Below are 12,107 nucleotides of genomic sequence, written 5' to 3' on the forward strand. Positions count from 1 at the left end.
TGTTTGGCATTTGCCAGAGAACACCAAGATTGGCAAATTCACCACTGGCGCCCTGTGCTCTTCACAGATGAAAGCAGGTTCACACTGAGCACATGTGACGGACGTGACAGGATCTGGAGACACCGTGGAGAATGTTCTTCTGCCTGCAACATCCTCCAGCATGACCGGTTTGGCAGTGGGTCAGTTAAGGTGTGGGGTGGCATTTCTTTAGGGGGCCGCACAGCCCTCCATGTGCTCACCAGAGGTACCCTGACTGCCATTAGGTACCGAGATGAGATCCTCAGACTCCTCATGAGACCATATGCTGGTGCGGTTGGCCCTGGGTTCCTCCTAATGCAAGACAATGCTAGACCTCATGTGGCTGGAGTGTGTCAGCAGTTCCTGCAAGATGAAGGCATTGATGCTATGGACTGGCCCGCCCGTTCCCCAGACCTGAATCCAATTGAGCATATCTGGGACATCATGTTTCGCTCCATCCACCAATGCACGTTGCACCACAGACTGTTCAGGAGTTGGGGAATGCTTTAGTCCAGGTGTGGGAGGAGATCCCTCAGGAAACCATCCACCACCTCATCAGGAGCATGCCCAGGCATTGTAGGGAGGTCATACAGGCACGTGGAGGCCACACAACTGAGCCTCATTTTGACTTGTTTTAAGGACATTACATCAAAGTTGGATCAGCCTGTAGTGTTTTTTTCCACTTTAATTTTGAGTGTAACTCCAAATCCAGACTTCCAAGGGTTGCTAAATTTGATTTCCATTGATAATTTTTGTGTGATTTTGTTGTCAGCGCATTCAACTATGTAATGAACAAAGTATTTAATAAGAATATTTCATTCATTCAGATCTAGGATATGTTGTTTTTGTGTTCCCTTTATTTTTTTGAGCAGTGTATATTATTGTAATGCACCTGGAATTGCTATAGATTGTCTTCTATAGAGACAAGTCAGGTTTTGTCCATATGGTCACTAGACGTCAGCTCAGTGGTTCCAACTAACATAGCTATAAATCTACTGACAAATGAACTGTATCCAAGCAGCAAGTGAAAGGACACTTTTCAGAAGAAGTATCCACATTAAAACCTTTTTAAAAACTCATGCCATACTAAAGAACAGGGAATCACTCATGGCAAGTAATGGATGGAAGTGAAGGGTCAGAATTGAGCAAAAGAAGCTTGCACCAACTGTTCTATTGGATCTCCTTCCATGAGTTCATTAAATAGATATTAAATACAACCCAGTAAAATCCAAGAAACCAGTGACAATAGAGAAAGTCAACAGAAGACTTCCCTCTTTCTTCATCACTGATAGCAAGATCTTCCATTTCTTTTTCAAATTAAAATACTAGTTTTGTTTGTTTTTCTGTTTTGTATTTTACCATTTACAATAAATAATATTTTAAAAAATATCAGTTCCTAATAAATAAAGGAAACTGCAGACCTATTCCCCCTTGGAGTGTTGAATTGTCAACCATCTGAAAAGATGACAGATCTTTCTCATCTTTCTCTAATCAAAATGTATCTTAAATTATTTATTTTTTATTTATTTGTATCCCACCTTTATTACTTTTACAACTAACAAGGCATTGAATATATCTAATGCACCTTCCTCCTTCTATTTCCCGCAGAAGAACAACTCTGTGAGGTGGATTGGGCTGAGAGAGCATGACTGGCTCAAAGTCGCTCAGCGCGCTCTCATTATTGTTTATTATTTTGAAAGTATGGGATCTATTTTGTGAGAGTTCTTTGCTTTGCAAGGACTGAACACACCACAGTGTAACCCTTCTGTATATACTACTTTGTTGCAACACATACCTTCCCCAACAATAGACAATTGCTCCAGGCTAACCTCACCTTTCTAGGCCTTCAAAGTTGATATTGCCATGTCGTCAATACTCAGTTCTTCAATACTCAGTCCAAACAAAAGTCTCAAACTCTCTAAAGTTTCATACAACCTTTGCTTCCTTCCAAAAGTTCTGGCTCTAGTTAGGATGAGGTACTAACTCAATGAGGTTGCTTCTATTCTGGTGGCCAAGGTCAAGGTCAACCTCCAAGCTCTGCTCTTAAGCAGAGTTGGTTTTGAACACTCCAGCTGAGCTCCAGGGCCAGGCTCCCACCAGAAATACCACCAGGACATTACTGTGTCTGTGTCTAATTTGTGATCCTGGCAGTTGATTGATAGCTCTCTTGCTGCCTTGGAATAGCTATCAGTCTCCAGATGTTGCCTTCTGCTTCCCTGTCTGCTCCATGTTTGCACCTTTTCTTCTACATACCCACCCATCCATACTTTGTCACAGTATTTGGTTTTGTAAGGTAAGGGCCTGGATGAGGTGAGGCTACCTCTGGACCTTGACTGCCCCTGAAAATGCCAAGGAGTTGCTCAATTAGCCAGACAGCTGAAATGCCAGCATGGATGCTTGTTAGTAAATCTGAGTAGGGGAAAGAAATATTTTCAGAAGATCATAATAAACTTCCACCTAAAGTCTGACCCACATGCCACTTAAATGTGGCTTTTAACTTCCCTATTTTAGACCATTAGTGATGAAATTTCTAGCAATAGAAGGTGAGTTAATTGTCAGTGTTAACTGAATGTCAATAAATCAGATGTTGTATTATTTCTTAATAGGGTATGGTCCTTGGATTTGTAAAGTATGTGTATGCATCTTTGTGGCCACCAAAATATGATACAGATATTTTTATATATGTTTTTAGGAACTCGAAAGAGCTTGGAGAGAATACGACAAACTAGAATATGATGTAACAATCACGAAGAACCACATGCAGGAGCAGCTGGAACGGACAGGAGAGGTTCAGGTGTGACTAGAACATCAACTTTGTTCCATAACATTTTCTGGGTATGGGCGTTTTATGATCTGTAGCTCCCTACATGGCCTGGGAGCAGGTTATTTGATTGAAGCACCATCTTTTGACCCAGTCAAATCTCTTCAGAGCAGGGAGGCTAAGGATGTTACAGGTCCTCTCTCCAAAGGAGGTTGACTTAATGGGGCCTTCTCTCTGGTGGGATCATCCCTGTGGAAATAAATGGATTCCCATTTTGACACTCTTTCAAAAGGCCCTGAAGACACGGTTTTTGCCAGCAGATCTGGAGACTCCCAAGATCAGTGGAGTTTCAGCCCAGTTCGGCCAAACCAGTAGTAAAAATTCCTACCGGTTCAGCCGAACTGGTAGTAAAAAAAACAACCCTCCGACGATCAGATGAGGGGAGGAAAAAAAAGCCTCTGACGGTGAGGTGAGAGGAGAAAGAAGAGAAAAGCGCAGGATCGGCCTTCCCGCCTGCCCCTGTTCTTTTCTTTACCCTCTCAGCTGATTAGCGCTACAGGCCTCAGCTGGTGTGTGGAAAGCTGCACGCGTGCGTTCACCAAACTGGTAGTGGAACAGGTAGAATCCCACTGCTGTCCAAGATGACATGGAGCCCATCAAGTGATTGTTGTAAAGTTGGCAGGAGTTGGGGGGGCGGTGGTTATTGGGTTTTTCATTGGGGATTTATTTCTGTATGCCACCCAGAGTCGCCATGAGAAAATATTAATTATGTAAATCACAAATACTGTTTTGGACTTAGCGGGTTCGTGCTAGGTGTTTTTTGCAACATAACGGATTATGTTGCAGAAAAGACTTAACAGAATGACTGTTTAAACCGACAAGAGTGTTGTTTTGTAAAAATGGTAGAAGGATTAATTAGAAAAGCTCTATCTGAGGGAATGGAATTAAAAATAAAAGAGGTTGAATGTTACAGGATGGAAATGACATGAGGGAATTCTGAAAGGGGTGTTCTAGAGATTTGCATCAGAATGATAATACGCTGAAGAGTAGAATTGAAATTAATACTATGGATAATAGCATTCAAGAAATAATGAAAAGGAAATCATAGATGGCATGAGAATGTTGGAAAAAAATGGTATGGCTGAAATAATAATGAAATTGAAAAGATGCGAAAATACGCGCATGGTTTGCTTCTAGAGTGGCTGTATGTCTTGTTTCAGCATGTTATAAAGATTGCAGTTGGAGAGAAACTGTCATTGTTCCTCTATACAAAGGGGAAAAGAACAAGAATGAATGAAAAACTTGTAGAGGAATTGATTTATTAAGCATTTGGCCAGAATACTTGATTGAAAGGATACAGATGGTGACAAAGAATAACATTTGGTAATTTCTAGGTATTGCTTTATGCTATGGAGGGAGGGTGTAAACCTGATCTTTGCTTTTAATGAGAAATATCTCAGGTTGAGAAAGAATGCTTATTGTACATTCTTTGGCTTAGAAAATGTCTGTGATAAAATGAATAGGCTTGAATTATGGAATGTTTTGCCCAAGAATGAGATTAAAGATTGGTTGCTGAGTTTATCAGCAGCATGTGGTATAAGTAAAACAGGCATGAGAATAATTAGATTTTTAAAAAATATTTCAAGACAGAGCAGGGATGTCCCTTTAGCTCAGGGCTGTCAAACTCCGTGCCCACGGGCCAGATGTGTCACGCCCGGTTTAGCGAAGGGGGGAAAATCCCGATATGTAATGTGACGACGCCATGACGACGCAAGTTTGACACCCCTGCTTTAGCTTAATGGCTAAATGAATAAAGTTTGTGGTGACAGTACAGCATATTGGTTGAGAATTGTAAACAGACTGTAATATTTTTTGGCTGAGAACATAATGATTGGCAGCATGCATCGAACAGTAATGTACAATGAGGGCTGTTGATTTATAAATTTATTCTTTTTCAGAGACCATAATAATTGGCTTCAGAGGAAAAATGGTAGAAAGATTGCTAGTTATATATAAATGGTGAAAAACTAGAGCAAGTTGATGAATTTGTTTATCTAGGTCAATATTTACTATGGGCAGGTTCTTTATTTTTGCACAATGCGTATTCAGTTTTTGGTCAGTAGGGGGTACCACATGACATGTTTTGTCCTGATTGGAATTCTTCAGGTGTAGGTAAGCTAGATGTTCTCCTTTGGGATTCAAACATCTACCTTAGGGGTAGATTGACTTACGTCCTCAATGGCGGCTTCAAGTGACATATCAGGACTTTTCCCTCCTTTGCTAAACCGGGCATGGGTGTGGCCAGCACATGACACATCTGGCCCTCAGGGCGGGAGTTTGACAGCCCTGATCTACCTGAAAATTAACTCACAGACCTTCACACTTTAGATGCCTGCATACAGTGTATTAGATTTAGGAGTATGCAGGAGCATAGCAGCCTAGCAGTCGCTTTCAGGGTCTTTTGCTTAAACTCTCACAGAAGAGAGATAACAGGTGTTACGTATTATATCATAACCCCATTTATGGGATTTTACATGACTTGCCAAACTATGGGGTAGTCAGTAAATGTGGATAAAGGCAAAGAGTTTGATCCCTATAGGATAAATATCCAGTTATCTCCATCTGTATAATTCTAATAAAGACAAAACCAATCAGCCTCTTGATTTTCAGTGAAAGTGAAAACAGCACATAGAATGCACACTATTAAAAAACAGAAATACCACCATTACCAAGGTAGGTGTAGAAGTCCTGTACATAGCATTATTACAGATGGGGAAATTTTAAGACGTAGAAATACTGGTAGAAAAGTAATGAATAATGTCCCTGGTTCACACAGTTAGCACATTACAGAGAAATTTAATGGCATTGGCATATGTTCTGTTTAGCTCCCACCCTAATGGTGCTCTGGAAATCTTTAAAAACCTGGGATAGAATTGTGCTTGAGCCCGTTGGTTGTATTTTACGTTATAAGGAGTGTGTTTGCCCAGGTTTATGGGATTTTCTTCTATTGTTCCCTAAATTTTAATGTGAGCCATCCACAAACATTATGGAGTCCAATCACATAAATTAATTTATGTGATTAATATTTTATTAAATATGTTTCACACACACACACACACACACACATATAGACATATATAAAATAAATTTATTTATGTGATTAGACTCCATAATGTTTGTGGATGGCTCACATTAAAATTAGGGAACAATAGAAGAAAATCCCATAAGCCTGGACATGCACATGCACACGCACACACACGATTTATTTATGTGATTGGACTCCAGAATATGTGTATGTGTGTGTATGCATATACAGTGTGTGTGTGTGTGTGTGTGTGTGTGGTGTGTGTCTGTGTGTAAAGATTATTTGGCTTACTATTTTTTACTGCTTCTCCTGAAAGAGAATAAATAACTAACCACATGCCCAAGCAATTACCAGCCACCAATAAAACATATTTTTAGAAGAACCAGCTAGGTAGGGTCTGAGGGCCAGAGAACACCCTTGTCAACTCAGGTTTTAAGGCTGGACCTGTTTCTTTCCCTCCTTCTTTCTGGCTCTTTGATTACTTATCCGGCCATTTCACTTAGGGATGTGCCTTTGCTGTGCAGATCTCACACGTTGTGCGCAATTCCAACAAGGCAGAACTTGCTATTCCATAATTACGTGTGCCGACTATTGCAGCAGTAACTATCTTGAGAGTTTGGTTATCTTGAGAGAAGCCAGCAAATAGCCTTTTGATTAGGTCCAGGAGAATGTCAGTGGATTCAGAACAGAACATAAAAGGGCGCATGATACTAGTTGAAAATAATTGGATGCATTAAAAGCACGGTGTCTCACTGCTAACTTTTATCTCTGGCAGAGTGAGTCGGCTGGGATACAGCGTGCTCAGATTCAGAAAGAGCTTTGGCGAATTCAGGATGTAATGGAAGGTTTGAGTAAACATAAGCAGCAAAGAAACAGCACCACGGAGGCAGGTAAATTAGCATCTTGACTTCCTGCAGATCTATAACAGAGAAGCCCGTACAATGAATAAATGCTGTACTTATGCTTGTTTGATGAAAGGCAATTTTACTTCCAAAGACCAAAAAGGAAATCATGGAAATTCTAAATCACTGCAAATCTCTGCTACTGCAGCCATAATTTTTAACCATTATTTATGATAAGCTAAACAGTCTGTTTTGTTTTCAAATAGGTATCATAGCATCGAAGACCTTTTCACCAAAATATAAAAATGAGGTATGTTTTTCTACCTTTTTTTTTTTTTGAGATTCTATAGAAGCTATTTAATTTCCAGACTAAGCTCCTGCTTCTCCATTTATGTGTATATTTCATAAGTTTCAATAAGATTTTATAGAAGGGGTGCATTTAAAGGTTAAGCATTCAGATTACACTTATTATGAATATAAATTTGAATATTGATTTTTTTTTTGGGTCCCTCATCACACACACATTTTAGACAAAGAGAAATATTGTTTTGCTTTGTGTGTCTCATATAATTATGAGCACTTGAAACAACAGTTTAATGAAATGTATGAAGGTGAATGCAATTGCTGTCTCTGGTATGAGTAGAATATTGCTTTAAAAGGACTCTCAACTAGGTTGGTATCAATGTATTTTAAAAAAACTGGACAGAATTTCTTACATGGAAAAGCTATAAAATCTTTTCATGATTCCTTGGTTAATGTATTCACCCTTGGTGAATAAAGATATATTTGAACATTGATGTACATAGGGATATATCGATGCATAAAATGAAGCAAAAATTGTAAATAAATTCATAGGAGAGAAAACAGAATAATTATTTATGTAAAGGGCTGCAGTCCTTGACTTACAACCACAATAGAGCCCAAAATTTATGTTGCTAAGTGAGTGCCCCATTTTACAACCTTTCTTGTCACATTTGTAAAGTCAATCTTGCCATTTGATAAGTTAGGAGCCAGGACACTGCAACTGTTATGAATATGAGTCAGTTGCCAAGCATCCAAATTTTGTTCATATGACCACAGGAATGCTGAACGGCTGTAAGTGTGAAAAGTGGTTATAAGTCACCTTTTTCAGTACTGTTATAACTTTGAACAGTCACGAACCATACTCGAGGACTACCTGTATTTGTGTCCCAAGTAAAGTTCTTTCCTTTGCTTGAGTGAAGAGGAACTAATGTCTATTTTTAAATAGTACCCAGTTGTGTACAAATGGAAAGAAATGAGAGTTATGTCCACCTTTGTGTATCTAACTGACGTAATTGGAGGTTTTTCCCTCTATCCTTTGTTGCGACAGCAGCTTCCCTCTAACTCAGGGGTGTCAAACTCGATTTCATTGAGGGCCACATCAAAATTGAGTTTTACCTCAGGGGGGTTGGGAGGGACGTGGCCAGGATCGGTGTGGCCAACTTGATGTCACTCGTGTCGGAATTTTCTGTGGCGGTTTGAGCACTCTGCCAGCAAAAATGGGCTCCCGAGCTCCGTTTTCGGCTGCGACAACCTCCTGCAACCTCCTGCCAGCAAAAATGGAGCTCGCAAGGACCGCCTGTGGCCCTCCTGAGCTCTGTTTTCGCTGGCAGAGGCACTGAGGGCGGGTCCTTCGCTGTTTCCAGGGTGGCCATGCGGGCCAGATCTAAGCACCCCATGGGCCTTGAGTTTGACACCCTTGCTCTAACCCCAAACTGTCTTGTGACTGCTGTGAAATATTTGAAAGAAGTTGTGTAAGTCTTGTGAGAGATGAGCACATCTAAATCAGGTGACTGTTCTGCAATCTTTAGGAAGAGGAAGTAGTCCCACCTCGTCCTCCGCTCCCTCGGTCCTATGACTTTGCAGAGCAACTTCCCATAATCCCCCCTCTGCCCAGTGATAGCAGCTCCTTGCTCTGTTATAGCAGGGGCCCCGTCCATCTGCCTGAAGAGAGGAAGATTCATCAAGTTCAAGGCTACCAAAGAAATGGAGCTCACAGTGTAAGTGGCCACCATTGCCACGTCGTCCACCCACCGAGCATCACGTACCCTTCCCATCTCCTTTCCCGCACAATTGCCGCTTTATTTGATTGACATCCCACTCATTTTACGTTGCTTTCCCTTTCTCGTCTTTTGGTTTAATTTTTTTTTTTTCAAGGACATTATTCGTGTTTACCATTTCTGATTTTATTTTGGGGTTGGGTTTTTTTCCTCCTCTCCCCTCAACATTTTGTGAATATAAATGTCTCCCTTGACTCGGATTGGTTGCATGTCCATGCTACGTTCAAGCAAAACACGACGTTGTTTAAGGCTGTTAGAACAAGTTGTTTTGCAATGTTCTATTGAGTATACAGTAAGTGTTGAAACATGCCATTTTTATCGGCATGGTTTTTTAAAAATTATGATCGTTTATTCAAAACCAGTCATGCAGATCCAAAGTTTTTTTTTTCTTTTTAAAATCATGATAGAAAACTCCCTGCCAGAGGGAGTATATGATTTACATTTGAACAGAAAAGAAATTGGAGAGGGAACACAGTTTTAAAGACTTCTTTTAAATGATGATGCAAGGAAAAGAAGAAGGAGAAAAAAAGACGGTTTTTATGGGGCTCAAAAATGAAAAAGAAAAAGATGCTTAGGAATTATTGGATAAGAAATTAGAACAATTTGGCTTTTTCTGCTTCAGATTTTGATGCAAATGTTGTCCTACGTGACAGGAAATTCCTTTGAAATTAGCTGCTGATACACCAAACAAGGAGAACAAACTTATGTTTGTGTTCTTCTGGTTCATTTCCAGGGTCCTGATTATCGGCTTTATAAAAGTGAACCTGAGCTAACAACTGTAACAGAAGTTGACGAGTCGAATGGAGAAGAGAAAGGGGACCCCGTTTCTGAGTCAGAAGCTTCTATGACTAAAGGTATTAAATGAGACCCTTTGCTTTAAAATGGCTTCATTTCCATCTACAGGCAATAGGGCAACCTGTAGCCACCACGGGAGGAAATAGCTTCATTAGCAGGGTAACATTTTCATATAAAGTGAGCATGCAACATTAAATTTTAATTAACATGACTGGAAGGCATTGACTGAGGCATAACTCAAACAATAGGGGAGGAAAACAAAGATACTAAAGATCAAATCCAATATCTGTATTTAGACACAGAATAAATAGAGATTTCAGGTTCGATTCCCAGTTTTATAATATCAGTAGTCTAGATTAGATTAACAGAGTTGGAAGGGACCTTGTAGGTCATCAACCCCACCCACCCCCACCGCCCAAGCAGGAGACCCTACACCATTTCTGACAAATGGCAGTCCAATCTCTTCTTAAAAGAGTCCTCGGCTTATGACCGCAATTGAGCCCAAACTTTCCGTTGCTAAGCAAGACAATTGTTAAACGAGTTTTTTTTTCCCCCATTTTACGACCTTTCTTGCCACATTTGTTACATGAATCATTACAGTAGTTAAGTTAGTAGCACGTTTGTTCAGTGAATCTAGGCTCCCCCCTGCTTGTCAGACGGCTGCAAAAGGGGGTCGTGTGACCCCAGGACACTGCAACCGTCATAAATACGAGACAGTTGCCAAGCAGCCGAAATTTGATCACATGACCAGAGGGATGCTGCAGTGGTCATAAGTGAAGAACGGGGTCGTCAGTTACTTTTTACAAGTGCCATTGAAACTACACAAATGGTTATAATTTGAGGACTATTTGTATTATCACAGCTCCCATCTGGTGTGTGCACTACTCTTCCAACAGTTGTTTGATTCCCACTCTTAGTTTTTCTTCCTCCAGCTCTCCACGCTGTTTTGCTCATCCTTCCTTGAAACCAGTAGTACAAAATTCCAGATTTGCCGTTAAACCAAAAAATGTTTCATAAAAATTTTTTTTTATTGTAATTGCCAAATGGTCTTCTGTCTTGTATTAAATAGACCTTATCTAGAGTTTTTACTGCTGTATATTTTAACCTTTCTCCCGACCTTGGCTTCTCAACCCTTTTTTTGCGTGTGTGTTTTTCTCATGATTTCTCTCTTTTTTTTTTTTTTTTTTTGTAAGCTTGCCGATACTGAAGGCCTCATTTGTGCTCCCATAAAATGTCCAATTACTGGCCTTATGTCAACAAGTCATATCTTCACTTGAAGATATGGATAATAAGGATCATTTCATTCAACTAGCAAATAATTAGTAAGCCGTATGAAGCAAAGGCATTGGGCAACTGTACCATTTATTAGCACTAGCACTTAGACTTATATACCGCTTCACAGTGCTTTACAGCCCACACTAAGTGGTTTTACAGAGTCAGCCTATTGCCCCCAACAATCTGGATCCTCACTTTACCCACCTCGGAAGGATGGAAGGCTGAGTCAACCTTGAGCCTGGTGAGATTCGAACTGTCAAATTTGCAGGCAGTCAGCAGTCAGCAGAAGTAGCCTGCAGTACTGCACTCCAACCACTGCGCCACCATGGCTCATTAGGCTGTTCTCCCTGTGCAAATCCATTGATTGTTTTACTCCAGCTACATGTAGTCCTCACCTTATAACCACAATTGGAATCAGAATTTCTGTTGCCAAGCAAGGCAGTTGTTAAGTGAGTCACACCCAATTTTACAGCCTTCTTTGCCATAATTATTAAGTGAATTACTGTAGAATCCAATCTGGGTCCGTCACCAGGAGCAGGGGGTCTTCTGAGCTTTCATCCTTGGGGAACTTCTCTCTATCGGAATGTGTTCTCTGGGCTATTTGGGCACACCATTCAATGCTTCTCTCAGCCAACTCAAACCAAACAACGGTATAACCAGCACGAGTCCAAAGGAAAACTTAAACCTCTGGTCTCGATGACTGACCAGACTGGATCCTGCAACATTATCCTGGGACACATATATTTGCCTTCGTTCATGAATTATTGCCGTTGTTAAATGAATCCCACAATCCTTATGTGAATCTGGCTTCCGTCATTGAATTTGTTCGTTTTGCCGGGAAAGTCGCAAATGGTGAACACATGATCCTGGGATGCCTCAGCCGTCATTAAACACATGTTTAACGTGAAGCACTCGAATTTTGATCATGTGGCCAAGGGGATGCTAGAAGTGTGACGACATCCATCCTAAGTCACTGAAAGGTGGCATTGTAACTTTGGTCACTAAACCAGTCGCTGTAAATTGAGGAGTACCGGTGGTCAAATTCAAACTTTCATGTTGGTTTTAAAACTGTATAAGAATTTAACGATATGGCCAGCAAGATCGGGTCAAGGTGAATAATAAGGTGGGTGAGTTGAAAAAAAATTTGATCTGGGGTAGCCTTCAAATGCCTTGACATATGAGCTGCATGAATCAGGCCTAAGTCATATTTATCTGTTCAATAAGATATAAAATTTATAAATGTATGTATA

The 12,107-nt window shown here is 40.4% G+C and overlaps 1 protein-coding gene across 42 annotated transcripts in view; it reads left to right on the forward strand.

The window, feature by feature from the left end:
• The window catches only part of PLEKHA5 (pleckstrin homology domain containing A5), a 205,164-nt gene that overhangs the window by 175,356 nt on the left and 17,701 nt on the right, over nt 1-12,107 (forward strand). For 24 of the 42 annotated variants that reach the window (XM_087968713.1, XM_087968723.1, XM_087968725.1 and 21 more), the window contains 4 exons: nt 2,711-2,812; nt 6,640-6,754; nt 6,973-7,016; nt 9,521-9,641. In XM_087968713.1, the coding sequence (XP_087824839.1) occupies nt 2,711-2,812; nt 6,640-6,754; nt 6,973-7,016; nt 9,521-9,641 (382 nt within the window). Of the gene's footprint in view, nt 1-2,710; nt 2,813-6,639; nt 6,755-6,972; nt 7,017-8,538; nt 8,728-9,520; nt 9,642-12,107 lie in introns of all 42 variants that reach the window. The other 18 variants (XM_087968693.1, XM_087968695.1, XM_087968696.1 and 15 more) reach the window with 1 other exon arrangement.

Source organism: Notechis scutatus, chromosome 6 (genome assembly GCF_049901735.1).
Source record: "Notechis scutatus isolate UNSWTSFEM ecotype Mainland chromosome 6, rNotScu1.2, whole genome shotgun sequence".
NCBI lineage: Eukaryota > Metazoa > Chordata > Lepidosauria > Squamata > Elapidae > Notechis > Notechis scutatus.